This window comes from Myotis lucifugus, unplaced genomic scaffold, assembly GCF_000147115.1.
Source record: "Myotis lucifugus unplaced genomic scaffold, Myoluc2.0 scaffold_151, whole genome shotgun sequence".
NCBI lineage: Eukaryota > Metazoa > Chordata > Mammalia > Chiroptera > Vespertilionidae > Myotis > Myotis lucifugus.
Window position 1 is genome coordinate 890826 of NW_005871199.1, and position 16715 is coordinate 907540.

The window sequence follows — 16715 nt, forward strand, 5'->3', positions numbered from 1 at the left end:
TCCAGCGGGCTAAGTTACGGTCACCGGTCGGGAGCGCCCGGGGTCCGGGGCGGGCGGGAAGGGCGGACCCGGACACAGCCCCGACGGCGAGGTGCGGGCAAGGCCGCTGCGAAGCAGTTGGCCGCGAATAAAGGGCCGCCCGAAGGGGCGCCCGAGCGGGAGGGGGCCGGAGTGAGCTAGTTGTGTGTGTGTGTGTGTGTGTGTGTGAGAGAGAGAGAGAGAGAGAGAGAGAGAGAGAGAGAGAGAGAGAGAGAAGCGCTCGCTGGGTCAGGGGAGAAGGTAGGAGATGGCACGAGGGAGGAAAAAGGGGAGTGCGCGCTGTGCGTGCGGGAGCGCGGCCCCAGCGCGTCTGCCAGGAGAGGCGTCCGGCTGGCCCAAGTCTCCGGCTGTCCGGGGGGGACAGGGGAGGACCCGAGCCAAGCTCCTACCCCTCCCTCCCGGACTCTTCCCCTCCCAGACTCGGTATCAGCCGAGCCAATCCGGACCTTTAACTCCTTCCTCCCCGCCCCCAAGCCGTGGGCTCGCCAGCGCCCGGAGCCTGAGCGCTGTCCCCCGGACCCTCTGCCCGCTCCTCGACCCCCCAACGCCCGCCCGCCCGCCGGCTCAGAGAGGCGGCCGCGCGGAAGGACTGAACGGAGAAGCGTGTGGGGACCCCCGGGGGCCTCTGCCCTCCCCTCCACCCGGGGTCCGCCTGGGGAGGAAGGAGGCGCTGGTCCGGGATATCGGCAGGAAAAGGTGTGCGTGTGCGATGTGTGTGTCTAGGGGTGAGGGGTTTCTGGAAAAGACGTTAAAGTAGGTGAACCCCAGGGTCCTGATGACTCAGACCCTTCAAGACGCCCCTCCACCCCCGTTAAAGGGATCGGCGGAGAACAGGGGCAGGTGGGAGGGCAGAATTAGCTCTTTAGTTCCTAAAGGGTTATTAGGCCGAGGAGGGAGAGCGTGCGGGTGGTTGGAGAGGGAAGAGGGGTGACCTCCGGGCCGCTCCGGGAATGTAACTGTGTGTGTCGTGTTGAGAAGAGTTGCTAAAATGGGTTTCGTGGTGGTGGCGGCGAGAACTAGTGTTGGAAGTGACCAGCGGAGGGGAAGGTTTGGGAGTCCTTACTTGACGGCCGGGCGGCTAGACCGGACCGCTGTAGAGTCAGTCTGCCCTCTAGTGGTCAGTAGGCGTCATTGACGGTATTGGCCCACCAAGCTCTCCAACCTGGCGCCCAGGCCAGGACCCAAGGCTTGCAAACAGTTGCAGGGGACCTAGTAAGGGTTAGGCACCAGCTAGATGCTAAGGGCAAAAAGAGAAGTAGGTAGAGAGTCTGTACCTCAAGAGCTCTATTTGGGACAGACAGTCATAACGTAATATCGTTAAGCACTACAATATAGAGATGGATAAATTAAGCAGAGGTCCAGATGAAAACTATTCTGCCTGCCTTGGGACCAGGAAAAACTTCAAGGAGAAATAATTCAACAAGGGTAGAAGGATGAGAAAGGTATTCTGTGTAGAGAGAGCAGAAACTGAAGTACGTTTTCTATATAGAGAATTTTAGGAGAATTTTGAATATTTCTATGGTTAGAGCAAACAGTAGCCCAACTTAGGATGGCAGGCACATTTTGTTTGGCCTGCATTTTCTCTCTCTCTATTTAATAGCCCAAACTTAAAAAATTGGCCATCGCTGGTGTGACTCACTTGCTTCTAGGGTCTGCCCAGGCACTGAAGGGCGAGTCTCAGGTTCGATTCCTGGGTTTCAGGTTTAATCCCGGGTCAGGAGGCAACTGTTGGATGTTTCTTTTTGACATTGATGTTTCCCTCTTTCTCTCCCTCTCCCTCCCTCTTTCTCTAAAATAAATAATAAAAATCAGTAGATGGCACATGAATGTTTGGTGTTCTGACTTGTCTTGAAATATTGGAGAGCTGATAATATATGTCCTGCATCTATCCATGATCAATCAGCTGCAACCAGTATCCATGACCTCCTTGAGATGTTTAGTTCATGATGGTTCTTTTCCACCCTGTTCACTCATTGGCATTACTGGCTGCAGTAGGAGTTTATGTTTTCAACCCTGACCTGTGATGTAAGGTGTGTACATGTAGGAATGAATGAGGAGGAGAGGCAAGAAAGGGCAGCAGATGGCAACTTATGCAAGCTTTTGTGTGACAGGCTTGTCTTGGTCCCATAAGGGGAGCTACAGAGACTATAAAAGGTAGATAGGAGATTGGGAGATTTAATATTTTTATATGTTTTTATTGATTTAGAGAGAGAGAGGAAGGGAGAGAGAGAAAAACATCAATTGGTTGCTTCCCGCATGCACCCCAACCAGCTACTGAACCCACAAGCTGGGCATGTGACCTGAAACCAGCGACCTTTCAGTGCACTGGATGAAGCTCAACCAACTGAGCCACGCTAACCAGGGTGATTTTTAAAAAAAATGTTTTTATTGATTTTTAGAAAAAGAGGCAGGAAGAGGTTTAGAGAGATAGAAACATTGATGAGAGAGAAACATCATTGATTGGTTGCCTCCTGCACGCCCCCTACTGGGGATCAAGCCTGCAGTCTGGGCATGTGCCCTGACTGGGAATCAAACTGGTGACCTCTTGATTCCCAGGTTGATGCTCAACCAATTAGCCACACCAGCCCAGCAGGGTGATTTTTTTGTTTGTTTGTTTTAATGTGTCAATTTTTTATTGATATGCAGCAAGCCACTTAAAATTTCATTTTAAAAAGTTTGGCGAATGTAGAAAGTTTCCTTGATGAAATATTAGCCTCCACATACACTACCAGGCAAACTGTCGTAGAGATCACGGAACAGAAAGTTCATAGACAATATAAAATTGCTTGAAGGACATAGCTTAACATTACTTCAACTTTCTTACTAGGGAGGTTTTTAAAAAACAGTTTTGTTGAGGTATAATTGATACACCATAAACTATATATTTAATGTATACAATTAGATTAGTATGGACATATGTATATACTTGTGAAAATATTGCCACAATATTTAGGTAACGAATATATCTATCCCCTCCAAAAGTTTCCTTGTGTCTTTTTTTTTTAATCCTCACCTGAGGGTTTTTTAAAATTTTATTTTACAGACAGAGAGAAATCACTTGGTTGCCTCCCCACCAGAGATCGAACCTCCAACCTGGGTATGTGCCCTACCTGGGACTTGAACCCAAGACCCTTCAGTGCACAGGAGAACCCTCCAACCAACTGAGCCACACTGGCCAGAGCTCTTGTATCTTTTGTGTTCGTGTATGTTAAGAACACTGAGTTCTGTGTCTCCCTCCATCAGAAGGCAGACACCACACCCAGCCCAAACTTTTAAGCAAAAAAAAAAATAAGTAAAAAATTAAAAGAAAAAAAGAACACTGACATGAGATCTATCCTCTTAAAATTTTTTTTAATTCTTTTTCCTTGTTTTTTACCCTCTTAAATTTTTAATGCATAAATTTTTAAGTATAGGGAGATTTTTTGTAAGTAGAATCAATTAAACTTCAGGAAGAGAAGACAATATACAAATAACCGAAGTCTAGGTGACATTGAACCATTCTTTGAGAAGCTGAAGAAGCAGGTTTTTGGGAGATGTTAACAATTTTAGTTTGTTAGGTCTGAGGTGCCTATAGAAACCTAAATGGAAGTGCCCAATAGGTCATTGGATTAGTGGAACTGGAGTTCAGGAGAAATGACTGGGCTAGATACCTAATTTAATAATTGAGCTCCTCCATCAATAATGTTTGATTAAATAATTTGTCTAATTTCTAAGCTGAAGACAACTAAAAACGTTGGATTAAATACTTTTAAAAATCAAGCCCTGGACAGTGTGGCTCAGTAAGTTGAGAGTCGTCCCACGCACTGAAAGGTTGTCAGTTCAATTTCCAGTCAGAGTACATGCCTGGTTGCAGGAGGCTGGACCCCTGGGATGTGCAGGAGGCATCATATCCCCCCCCCCCGCTCTCTCTAGCCCCCTATTTTTCCTTTTCCCTTCTCTCAAAATCAATAAAAATATTCTTTAAAAGATCAAGAACGAGTACAAGTGTGAGGAATTATTGGTGTTAGAGCATGAAAGGGCAGAAAAACAAAGTCGAGATCAGCAGTGGGACTGCTTTTACCTTGAGGTCATTTGCTGACGGGGAACTGGTGGAAGAAAATGGGCTGTGTGGGGCAAGTGAGACAAAATTGGAATCCAAATGTCCCCAAAGGTGAGAATCCTGTTTTGGGTTAGGATCCTGGAAGGCAGCACTCTTAGGGGAAAACCTAAGAGTAGGGTAAACTAGACCCAAAATATTCAAAAACCAAAATTAAGAACCAATTGATGGGTATAACAGCAAGTTACACTACACTGAGAATCAAATAAATGATTCAAAAGAAAGAACAGAAGAAAGCCCTGGCTGAGTAGTTCAGTTGATTAGAGTGACTTCCCAGTATGCCAAGATATGCCCAGGTTGTGGCAGGTTGCAGGCTCCATCCTGGTCAGGGCACATACAAAGACGAAATCAGCCATGAGTGGAACAACAAATCTATGTTTTTTTCTCTCTCATAATGACAATAAAAGGGATGAAAAACCTAAGAGAAGGTTAGAGACATAGAGGATACTGTGAGAAAGTCTGACACACCTTTATGTGGAGCCCAGACAGAGGGAAATAATAGGATAGAAACAATATGTGAAGAGATTATGGCTGAGAATCTTAAAAAGTAGATGAAATACATTAAGCCACAAATTCCAAGTGCAACAAACCTCAAATAGGATTTTAAAAATCCATATCTAAACCCATCAGAATGAAACTGCAGGAAATTAAATAAAAAATAAAATCTTTAAAACATAAAAAAGTGGAAATAAAATAAAATATAAAAAAGAGTATTAATTGCCTTCAAAAGAAAAAACATTAGATTGACAACTTTTTTTTTTACAGTAAAAAGGGAAGCCATAGGAAGAAGGAGGGAACTTCACGTGAGGCTTAAGCTCAGGAGTTGCTGTAGTAACCAATCTAAGGGAACAGTGGCCAATCAGAGGGGGTATCAAGGCACAAAGATCTGCAACCTTTATAAACTGTAGGGAAAAGGGACTCAGTGGGACTCTTTCCCTCTCCCCACGTGGGAGTCTGTACTTGTTCTTCAATAAATTCCCACCTTTACTGTAAGAAAAAAAAGGGGGGAAGCCATAGACAGTAAAATAACATTGTAAATGTGCTGAAAGAAAATAACTCCCAACTAGGAAGCCATACCCAGAAAAAAATGTCCTTCGAAAACACATGTGAAATAAAGATGTATTCATACAAACCAAAACCAAGAAAGCGACCAGCAGAGGGACGCTAATTCTCAAGCAGGAGGAATGTTATTCCAGGTGAGTGATTGGAGTTGCAGGAAGCAATCAAGAGCGCAGCACCTGGCTGGGTGCATGAATGGGTGGAACAATAAATCTCTCTCTTTCTCATCAATAAAAAATTAAAAAATTGTAAATTTAGTCAACAATAAAAATAAAGTTTAAAAAATGGTAAATCTAAATGACCACTAATTTAATTAATAAACATGAATGTCTTGTGGGACTGAAAATATATAGATAATTAAATTGTGTGAACATATATACCTACACCTACCCAAGAGAAGTGAATGCATCTGACTACAAGAATTTTGCAAAAAAAAAAAAAAAAATGTCCATAGCAGTTTTATTTATAATGGCAACCCAAATGTGTTTGTCTGTGACTCAGTTGGTTAGAGCTCCTGAATTCATCAAAAGGAGAAAGGACAGATATACACTCCTATGTGGCTCAGTGGTTGAGCATCAACCCATTCACCAAGAGGTCACCTGTGTGTCCAGTCAGGGCATGTGCCCAGGTTGTGGGCTTGATCTACAGTGGGGGGCCTGTAGGAGGCGGTTGATCAGTGTTTCTATTTCTCTATCCCACTCCCTTCCTCTCTCTCTATAATCAATAAAAATATATTTTAAAAAAGGAGAAAGGACAAACTGTGGTATAATTATTCAATGGAATGCTACTCAAATAAAAAGGGACAAATTACTGATAAATGCAAAAACTGGAGCTGGGACAAAAAAAGAGTACATACAGCGCGAGTCCATTTATTTGAAGTTCAAGAACAGACAAAACTAATCTATGATCACAGAAATCAGAAGAGAGATTGCCTCTAGTGGCAGGGCAAAGGGGTATGAGCAAACTGAGGTGATAAAAACATCACCTCAGTTGGTTCTATAGACGGAATATATTACTCAAAAATAATCGAGCTGTGGGCTTAAGATCTGTGCATTTGTTGTACTAAATCACATATCAATAAAGTATTTAAAAGAATTACGACAACAGCAATAGCATATAATTCTGGAGGGAGTGATGATTAATTATTCCTGCATTTTTTACGAGAAAAGTAAAAAAGTATTACATAAGTCAAGGATGCATGTTGTAATTTTTAGGGTAGCCAATATAACAGAAGAAGAGTAACTTTCAATGAACAAAGGCGGGGAGGGAATAATAAACAGTAATCAATACAAAAGGAGGCAAGCAGGGGAGAAAATGTATTACAGGAGGGGCAAAGCACGTAGTAATCTGATTGATTTAAACGCAAATACAGCATATCGGTATCTGTAACTGGTGAAACCTCGCGTAAGGGTAAAATCCGCCAGTTTGTGGAGTGAGGAAAGAAAAGAAGTGCGGGGAAACTGCCACGGGGATGGGCCGGGTCCTTCTCTCCTTGCTTCTTCCCTTGCTCGCTTTCTCTGAAATCTCTTTCCGAAGCAGCCTCAGTTTCCCTTCTAGTCCCTCACCATCAGTGCTTTCCCCCCTCTGATTCAATCCACACACGCCTCCTTTTCTCAGAGCCGCTTCTTCTGAGTAGTGTCCATTGCTGCTTAATGTCCCTTCCTATTCTCTCATTTCACTTGCTAAAAAGATTGCACTTTTTGAGGGAGGAAAAAGTAGAAGGATGGCGTTTACTTTTACTGAAAATAAAATTCTTAAAATTCTCTTTTATTCTAATGAAGGGGGAAAAAAAAAAGAAAAAAGTCCTGCTAGCAGAGGATGGTTTCGATCCATCGACCTCTGGGTTATGGGCCCAGCACGCTTCCGCTGCGCCACTCTGCTGCCGTGGTTGTAAGCGTCTCCTGATTCCTATAGAAAGCTTCCTACGTAATCTCTGTCCTAGTAAAAAAAAAAAAAATTCGTCATTACTGTCTAGTCTATTCTGATTGGCTAGTTCCTGACGCAGCAGGGATTTTTAATTGGTTTACAAGCCCGTTTTCTACGGTCAACCAATAGGCATAAGCGGAGGGGCGAGGCGGGAGCCAATCGCGCCGTGGCTTGTTGGCATACCGGCACGCCGCCTCTGCGCCTGGTGGCAGCTCGGAGGAGAGGGGCGGTTGGTGTGGCTTCCATTGTTCAGGATCTAGGGCGCCATGAGGTGAGGACACGGAGGGGGTCTGGAAAGGTGGGGGGTATGTGGCCGAAATCGCTGGGGAGGTGGGCCGGGAGGAGTCCGGGGGCTGGAAAGGACCACGTGCCGGGGGGCTGCCCTGAAAGCGGAGAACTCCGGGTCTGGGCGAGTGGGGGCGATCGGAGGCCGCGGAGGCGGGGAAACCCGGGCCTGGGTGGAGGGTTCCACAGCCCGGTTTCTGGGGGTTCAGGTGAGGGGGGTCCTCGGATTCCCGGAGGAACACCCCTCTCGTCTCCCCATGTGGCCCGAGGAGGCTTGAACGCGGCCTCATTCATCCTCCAAGTGCTTGACCAGATGTGCCCGGGAGATGGTCCATTCTCCCGATGAAGAAAGAAGAGCCTTTAGTCTCTGGGGGCAGCGTTCGCGTGTCAGGGGATGATGGGTGTTCCTTGGAGGGGCTCAGCGGGGGGCCCGTCGTTATCTGGTGTGGGCTGTGATGAACGTCTCCGGATCGAGGAGGTCAGGGTGAGGTTGGGCTTTTGAAATGGGGAGGAATCCCCGTGGGAACGGGGATGCTTAGTTTCCACAGGAAAGTGCGGAGATGGAGGTCGGCAAGCTTGAAATGATAGGCCAGCTGGTGGGGAAACGAGTTGAAGTCTCTTTGTTTTATGCGTTTCCAGGGGCGACAGAGGCCGAGGTCGTGGCGGGCGCTTTGGTTCCCGAGGAGGCCCGGGAGGAGGGTGAGTGTCCGGCTTCTCTGCGCTGCTTCGTTCCCATGTCCTCACCCCAGTAAGAGCCTGGGGTGGACTCCTGGCACCCGCCTTTGTGAGATGCAGCTGTGGTTCAGAAGCCACATGCTCTCCTGCTAAGCGACTTTATCTTCGGTAGTCAGTAATTTGGACTGTTTCTCTTGCTTTAGGTTCAGGCCCTTTGTGCCCCACATCCCGTTTGATTTCTACTTGGTGAGTACCACTGCCCTGCTCCCCGGTGACAGACATGGGGCCTGCCCACTTTTCACTTGCCGTTTCCTGGAGCCCAGCATCTCCCTGTTAAAATGGTGGTTGCAGGAGGAAGGGGGATTAGGGAATAGAGTTGGGGTTTTGAATCAGCTGCATGTTGCTTTACATACAAAAACAGTATAAGCTGGGTAGGCAAGCTAATTCCTTGGCTACTATGGGCAGTAACATGTTTGTAATCTTTGTTCTGAATAGTTATTGTATCTCTGGCTTATCTGTTAACGTAAAGGTGGCAAGAGCTTAAGTTATGGCTGTTTCTTCCAGTTTGTATCCTTGTTTGGACATCTTAAGGAGTAAAAACAAGTGTTGTAAGATTTTTTGTTTTCAATTTTTTCTGTTGTAGCAACAGAAATGTAATCTCCCCTGTATATTATTTTTAAATATTTTTTTATTGAGGGGCTTGTATGCATGCATATGAGCATAACTGGTTGGTGAGGGCATGTGCTGGGGGGTGGGAGCAGCCGGGGAGAGGTAAAGGGGGAAAAGGAGACTTATGTAATACTTTTAAACAATAAAGAACTTAAAAATATAATTGATTTCAGAGAGAGGAAGGGAGAGGGAGAGGTAGAAACATCAATGATGGGAGAGAATCAATGATCGGCTGTCTCCTGCACACCCTCTACTGGGGATCAAGCCCGCAACGGGGGCATGTGCCCTTGACTGGAATTGAACCCGGGACCCTTCAGTCTGCAGGCCAGTGCTCTGTCCGCTGAGCCAAACCAGCCAGGGCTGTTTATTATTTTGATAAATATTAAATAGTTGTTTATTTTTGGTTTAGTGTGAAATGGCCTTCCCTCGGGTTAAGCCAGCACCTGATGAATCTTCCTTCAGTGAGGCATTGCTGAAAAGAAATCAGGACCTTGCTCCTAATTCTGCTGAACAGGTATATTCTTTTGGCTTTTTTCCCTGTGATTTCTCTGAGAAAGCTAGAGAAGTGAGTAACTACTGGTGAGGTTACTGTTATCAGAGCCTGAACTTCACAGGTTTATATTAGCCTCCTTCTCCCTCCACCCCCAGCCTTGTACATGGGGTGTATGTTCTGAGACCCTCACTGTTTGCCTGAAACTGTGGATAGTACTGAGCCTTGTATATACTTTTTTCCTATACATACGTACCTGTGGTAAAGTTTAATTTACAAATTAGACACAGTAAGAGCTTAACAGCAATAACTATAACTTCTAAAATAGAACAATTATAATAATATACTGTAGTAAGTTTTGTGAATATGGTCTCTCAAAATGTCTTGCTGTACTGTGCTCACTGTCTTTCATGTGATAATGTGGATGATACGATCCTATACCTACATGATGAAGTGAGGTGAATGACACAGGCTCTGGCATAGCCTCAGGCAGCTTACTAGAAGGGTTACTTGAACTGAAGCACGGTGACACCTCAACAGTTGATCTGATAACAGACAGGGCTATGGGCAGGTAGCATGTACAGCATGGATACACTAGACAAAAGGGTGGTTCATGTCCTGAGGGGGATGGTGCACAATTTAAAACTTATGAATTGTTTATTTCTGGAATTTTCCATTTAATATTTCCCTAACACAGTTGACTGCAGGTAACTGAAACCATGGAAAACAAAACTAGCAAAATGGACTACTCTAAAATTGTTCTCCTTATTTCTCATGGTGGGTGGAGGAAGAGTGCCAGATTGCATATGTGTTCATATTTTTATTGGAGAATCTATCTTTGAGATAAAAGTTTTCTTCTAGCGTATTCAAGACCAGATGGGTCAGTGTTTTCAAAGCCCTATATTGGTATTGATTCAGCTTGTATGGAAGGGATTAGGGGGAAATAATTCAAACTGAGAAGTTTCTTATAATTTTTCACCTTAGGTTGTTTTTGTTTCCTGCTGTTTTTCAGGCCTCTATCCTTTCTCTGGTGACAAAAATAAACAATGTGATTGACAATTTGATTGTGGCTCCAGGGACATTTGAAGTGGTGAGTTTTTGATGACTTAGTCCTGGAAAAGGGCAGCCTCGGTCGTGTGGGAATTACATTGGCTCCTGTTTTTTTTTTAATTCTTCCATCAAAGCCATGCCTACATGGGAAATTACAATGGAATTCCTTTGTGGTACTGATCTTGGGACAAGACTTGTATTATTGTTTTCAGCTAGCCAAGATGTATCAGGCTTTTCTTAAAGGTTTTGGGATATGATTTGACCTGTGCAGCTTCCAAATCTGGGTAATAAGCAGCTGTGTTGTAACTGAGCTCTGAGAGGAACTAGGCAGTCTTTTCACTTTTTTTCCTTTCTCTCCGAAATCCTTTTTTCCAACAGCAAATTGAAGAAGTGCGACAGGTTGGATCATATAAAAAGGGAACAATGACTACAGGACATAATGTGGCTGACCTGGTGGTAATCCTAAAGATTTTGCCAACGTGTGAGTATACCTCTTTCTGGCTATGGAAACAGAACATAGCGGTTGGATTTGAGGCATAGGGATCTTTAAAGCCCAAATTTCTCTCCTTTTCTCTCATTTTAGTGGAAGCTGTTGCTGCCCTAGGGAACAAAGTCGTGGAAAGCCTAAGAGCACAGGATCCTTCTGAAGGTTTGAGTTTGTTGCTGAACACGTATTTAGTGGTCATAAGAGCCAGATCTGTCATTCTAAGTGTACAGTTCACAAAGTCTGGCCAGAAGGAAATGTGAATGGAGAGCTTTATGTTGGGGAAGTGTGGGCGAGATCTCCATTTGTTCAAAATCCTGTTGATCTCCTTTACTTTTTTTTTATTTTTGTTGACATGATCTTTACTTTCAAAACTCTGTATTCTAAATCCTCATTCTGGACTCTTGCTGCTTTTGAAAACCTATCAATTCACTAATGGAAATCTGAGAGTTAGAACTTTTGAATTTTTTCTTTTCTTTTAGTTTTGACCATGCTGACCAATGAAACTGGCTTTGAGATCAGTTCTTCTGATGCTACAGTGAAGATTCTCATTACAACAGTGCCACCCAATCTCCGAAAACTGGATCCAGAACTCCATTGTTAGTCCTTTTTTTTCCATTGCTGGGAAATTTGGAGGAAATTCAAAAGATGGTATACAGTTGCTGTTGAGTTTACTGAGCTTGTTGCTATTCCACATAAAACCTTCTGCAACCTAAGTTTACTCCCAAACTTTGTTTTCTCCATCTGTAATTTGGAGACAGGCTTACCAACTTGCTAGTGAAACTGTCAAATATAGGATGACCAGGAAAGCAGTTTGAGGGCTAAGAACTACGGAAATACTTACGGAGTTGGGTTAGGCTTTTGGAAAACGTTGTGGATCTTGTATGCTTCTAGATTTGGTCTAGGGGAAAAGTAGTGAGTTTTGGACAAGTGATTTGCTGATCTGAGAAACAGAGTGGTTTATTAATTTTCATTACTATTTTTGAATCCTCACCCAGGACATGTATTTTTATTGATTTTTTAGTGAGAGAGGAAAAGGGGGAGTGAAACATTGATTGGTTGCCTTCTGTATGTACCCTGACAGGGAATTAAACCTGCAATGTAGGTATGTGCCTGGTCTGGGAGTCGAACCCTTTTAAAAAAATTATTTACTGATTTTAGAGAGAGAGAAACATCTATTTGTTGTCCTACTTATTTATGCATTCATTGGTTGATTTTTGTGTGTGCCCTGACCGGGGAATCAAACCCTCAACCTTGATGTATTGGGGTGACACTCTAACCAACTGAGCTATGTGGCCAGGGCAAACCCACAACCTTTTGGTGCATGGGATGATGCTCCAATTAACCGAGCCACCCGGCCAGGGCAAACATGGTGTGGTTTAGGAATTACATTATCCTGTCGTCCTTCCAAGTTACTGAACTGTGGTGGTGGGGTTGAATTGCTTGCTTAATGATAGGAATGTTTCATCTTGGCCTGTCATGCTTCTAGTGGACATCAAGGTGTTGCAGAGTGCCTTAGCAGCCATCCGACATGCTCGCTGGTTTGAAGAAAATGCTTCTCAGTCCACGTGAGTTCCCTCCTCACTGTCTGAGCTTAGATAACCTAGCCCTTCTAACTGCAGTACAGGACACTGCTGTACTTCCTCCGACAGAACTTTTGTGGCTCCAACCTTCTGTCTGGATTCTGAATTTTATGTTAAGCAAAATTCAAATTGAAATTGAAAGGAGAGAATGTGTAGTTCTGGAAATGGCTTTAGCTGTGTACCTCGGGTGTGGGAGTGCATGGTCATTACTTTTAATCCCTGGGTCCCTCCTACCTTTAGAGTTAAAGTTCTCATCAGACTTCTGAAGGACCTGAGGATTCGTTTTCCTGGCTTTGAGCCCCTCACACCCTGGATCCTTGACCTACTCGTAAGTAAAGAGCAGTTGTTCCTGATCTTCCCTATCTAATACTCTGAATCTGAAGTTTGGTGAAGTTTGGTGAAGCTTAAGAAAATTTCATTGCTGGACAAGTAATCCAATAAAGATTTTTTTAGAGTAATTAAAAAAGTCGTTATTAATGCCCCTTTGTCTTTTTTATTATTGCTGTCATTTCACTAATGTAATAACGGAAAGGACAGAGTAGATGAGCAGTCACTGAACATGAACATGTTGACTTGGCCTTCATAACCAATTTTCCTCATGATAGCTTAAAGTTGTAGTTTGTTTTATGGCACACCTACCAGATTTATTCTTTTCCAGGGGCACTATGCCGTGATGAACAACCCCACCAGACAGCCTTTGGCCCTCAATGTGGCATACAGGTACAGCATGCTTCTCTGGGTTTGGGACTGGAAGTAAACTGTCTTTTTTGCTCTTTTAACACCTCCCTGTGTTTCAGGCGTTGCTTGCAGATTCTGGCTGCAGGACTGTTCTTGCCAGGGTCAATGGGTATCACAGACCCCTGTGAGAGTGGCAACTTCAGAGTACACACGGTCATGACTTTGGAACAGCAGGTATTGGGACAGCTCTGAATGGTCTGTTGGGCGCCATTCTTGAATACTCCTGGGTCTGAAGGCAAAGGGAATGTGGTCTTTAGGGGTCAAGATATGGGGGTTCTCATATACTTTAGGCTTGAAATTGAAACGTTATCATCATCTCTGTTTTCATGAGAATGTTAGTCAAACAAGGTGTTTTGATTATATTTGCTTATTTATCCTCACTTTGCTCTCCTTCAGGACATGGTCTGCTACACAGCTCAGACTCTGGTCCGAATCCTCTCACATGGTGGCTTTAGGAAGATCCTTGGTCAGGAGGGTGATGCCAGCTGTGAGTGATCCTGGGTTGGAGGTTCTTTAGGGTATTCTGTGGTCTACAGAGAAACTCTACACTACTCAGATGTCTTAATACTTCCACTGTGTAGATCATGACTCGTATGCTGGGCTACTTGTCTGAAATCACACCTTTTTTCTCTTCTAGATCTTGCTTCTGAAATATCTACCTGGGATGGAGTGATAGTGACACCTTCAGAAAAGGCTTATGAGAAGCCACCAGAGAAGAAGGAAGGGGAGGAAGAGGAGGAGAATACAGAAGAACCACCTCAAGGAGAGGAGGAGGAAAGCATGGAGACTCAGGAGTGACTCCCTTCTCTCCACCCTTTCTTACCCAAGGGGAAGATTGGAGCCTGAGCTAACTGCTACTGGGCTCTATATGGTGGCATTTCTGAGGGCTGGGGGAGACAGGAAAGAAAATAAAAATAAACCACGGAAGGAAATGTCATCCCGCTGAATTCTTATGTTGACTTAGTAGCCAGAAGTCTCCCATCTCTAGTGAAGCAGGTTACCAACTTTTCTTCATGATATTGTAGAATCCCCAGCTCCTTGAAACCTCTCAACCAGTACTTTGTTGTTGAAATGTCAACTGTTCATGCCTGGAAATTTTTTTTTTTCTAAGAAAAATAAAGTACTTCCTACTAGGGCTCTTTCTTGGTCTTGTATTTCTGTGGTATGTGGCCACCCTTTTTGCTTTCTGTACTCTTCATTGAAAATGCTACTCGAGTATTTTCATTGTGAACGCTAGATCACAATTTGAAGCTGTATTTGAATTTATTAAAGTACAAAGATCCTTGGAACCTTTCCATATACCAAAGTAAACGAGTATTGTTTAAGCATTTATTGAATTAAATGGTTCCAGTAAGACTACTGTGTTCAAGCCAGTGAAATGTACAACAGGGTGGATGGGTGACTGCCTGCCCTCTCCAAATCCTAAGCATAAACAGGAAAATGGGAAGTCACAGGTAGAGGGTGTGCTGCCCAAGCCCCAACAACTACCAACTTTGCCAGCCATGTAACAAGAAGCCCCTCCCTGGTTAACTAGATTTGAAAGTAGAGGTGAAACTTGAGTATGTACCTTTAAAAAATGTAGAGGTCTCAGCTCATTCTTGGAAGGAAGAACTGGAATAAATCCTTTGGGATCCCGAGTCCTGCTGAACAGATTTCCGTGGACCCCCACATAAATGGGTACAAGCTGTTAAGTGCTTCAAACAATCCATAGGATTGCCTTGATGTCCCAGGGTTAATAGGGTGTCCTGAAGGAAATGAGGCAGGTGGGAATAGTACTTGGGCTATTCTGAGGCCCATCTTCTGTTACTTGCTTGGGGAGCCAGGGGGGTAAACTCCTGAATCCAGCATTGCCCTCCTTCGGGCTGTTTCCTTGGCAACACTGTGGTTTAGCCGCCTCAGCCGCTCCTATAAGACAAATTTGTAATCTTAACTGCTCTGTGAAAGGCTTTAGAGCTCACTGTTACCGGGCATGTAAAATATCTTAGGCTTGCTCCATCTCAATGTAGGTCTCCTAAGGTATATAAGAATGTAAATAAGAGCCACTGGGCAGTGAGAAGAAACAGTTCTAGCCTGGCTGGTGTGGCTCAGTGGTTGAGCGTCGACCTATGAGCCAGGAGGTCATGGCTCGATTCCCAGTCAGGGCAAATACTCAGGTTGTGGGCTCCATCTCCACTGGGGTGCAATCGATGATTCTCATCGATGTTTCTATCCCTCGCCCTCTCTGAAATCAATAAAAATATTTAAAGAAATAAAAAAGCATAAACAGTTCTAGACACTAATTTAGTTGACGACTCCCTTTCCCCAAAGACTTGAAAAATGACTCGTTGAGTTGGAGACGGGAGACATCCCTTGAAAAGTGGAGATCCACACTGAGAACTTACAAAGCAGAGCAAAGAGTCACTGCTGGCAGGAAATTCTTTTACCTGGGCGTTCTGCAGAATGTTATTGACCAAGACAACTCGTCGCCGGGCGTTAAGGAGCTTCTTTACATAGGGGTCGAGATCCAGGGCCACTTTCTGATCCTCATTGATACGGCACAGCTCTGTGGGTGTAATGTAAGGTGCAACTAATACCTGCTGGCTCATGTCTTGTTTTTTGGCAAAGTAGGTCGGAAAACACTCTTGCACCACAAGGACCACAGTCACTAGAAACTTAATGGAATCTGAGGCAGCGTTGCCATGCTGCGAGGAAGTGACAGAAACTCAGCCCAGGGGACGGACTTTGGCAAAACATAAGGTTCGGAAAGCCAGCTGAAGGATTCCGAATACGCAGGGATGCTTACTCACCGGTAGCCAGGTTGTCGATTTGTTCCCGCAGCTCTACCTGGCTCTCTCTGCAAAGAAATGCAAGACCTGCAGGGTCAATCAACGGGACTCAAGACACCTGTTCCCCCGCGCATTTCCCAAGGGCTGCGAGCAGCCGGCCGCACGCCCACCCCCACCCCCACCCCCGGCCGTTCTGCCGCCTCCGCATATTCTCAGCCCCATCAGAACCCCGGCAGCAACCCCTCTGGACTCCGCCCTTTCTTGGCCCCGCCCCACACAAAACACTGAGCGCGAGGCCCCGCCCAAGCTCCCCTCTCGGGCACCTGACGGCGTGGACGTGAGAGTCGAGCTGCTGCACAGCCGGTCGCAGAAACTCGAGGAGCCCCTCGGCGAAGATGTCGCGGCCTGCGGGCCCCGCCACCGGCGTCCCTGCCCCGGACACAGTGGCGGAACCAGCCCCCGCCATCATGAACTACCCTTATCCCGGAACCTGCCGCGAGGGCCGCCGGGAACCGAAGCCCCGCCGAAGTGCGCCGCGCGGGGGCGCCCGAGTCATGCGGGCCCCCGCTCAGCCCCCGGGACTTCTGGGAAATGGAGTCCCTGGAGCCGGCAGGGCGGGGAGGAGGCCGGGGCGTTTGATGCTCCGGGAGTTGTAGTTCTTTATGGGCCTTGAAGGGGCGGGTTTTCAAAATCTCCAGACTTCAGTAGCTGGGGAAGGAATAATTTTGGGAGACGGATACTTTTTGTTTTCTCCAAAGGTGAAAAATAAATTCTTTTTTTTATTATTATTTTTTATTTTCCTTAATATCTTTTTTATTTTATTTTTATTGAAAAATTAATTCTTAAGTCCCTAGTT

General features: G+C 45.1%; 3 protein-coding genes and 1 non-coding gene across 4 annotated transcripts in view; 1 reads left to right on the forward strand and 3 right to left on the reverse strand.

Moving 5' to 3' along the window:
- Positions 1–2079, reverse strand: part of NPR1 (natriuretic peptide receptor 1) — a 15014-nt gene extending 12935 nt beyond the window's left edge. The window contains exon 1 of the mRNA XM_023759308.1: positions 2058–2079. Within this exon, the coding sequence (XP_023615076.1) occupies positions 2058–2079 (22 nt within the window). The remainder of the gene's footprint in view (positions 1–2057) is intronic.
- A 4924-nt stretch (positions 2080–7003) lies between these two features.
- TRNAM-CAU lies at positions 7004–7075 on the reverse strand. The gene has a single exon. It is a non-coding gene; the product is annotated as a tRNA-Met (tRNA).
- A 199-nt stretch (positions 7076–7274) lies between these two features.
- On the forward strand, positions 7275–14232 carry ILF2 (interleukin enhancer binding factor 2). Its single transcript, XM_006095144.3, has 14 exons — positions 7275–7391; positions 8045–8104; positions 8284–8326; positions 9159–9263; positions 10252–10329; positions 10668–10770; positions 10873–10938; positions 11256–11372; positions 12263–12341; positions 12597–12684; positions 13015–13076; positions 13154–13268; positions 13491–13581; positions 13732–14232. Exons 1-14 carry the CDS (start codon positions 7387–7389, stop codon positions 13890–13892), a joined length of 1173 nt encoding a protein of 390 aa, XP_006095206.1. The 5' UTR covers positions 7275–7386; the 3' UTR covers positions 13893–14232.
- A 177-nt stretch (positions 14233–14409) lies between these two features.
- Positions 14410–16404, reverse strand: SNAPIN (SNAP associated protein). The gene is made up of 4 exons (XM_006095145.2): positions 16183–16404; positions 15881–15927; positions 15518–15636; positions 14410–14999 (listed from the first exon to the last, which is right to left on the reverse strand). Exons 1-4 carry the CDS (start codon positions 16326–16328, stop codon positions 14898–14900), a joined length of 414 nt encoding a protein of 137 aa, XP_006095207.1. The 5' UTR covers positions 16329–16404; the 3' UTR covers positions 14410–14897.
- Positions 16405–16715: the final 311 nt, after the last annotated feature.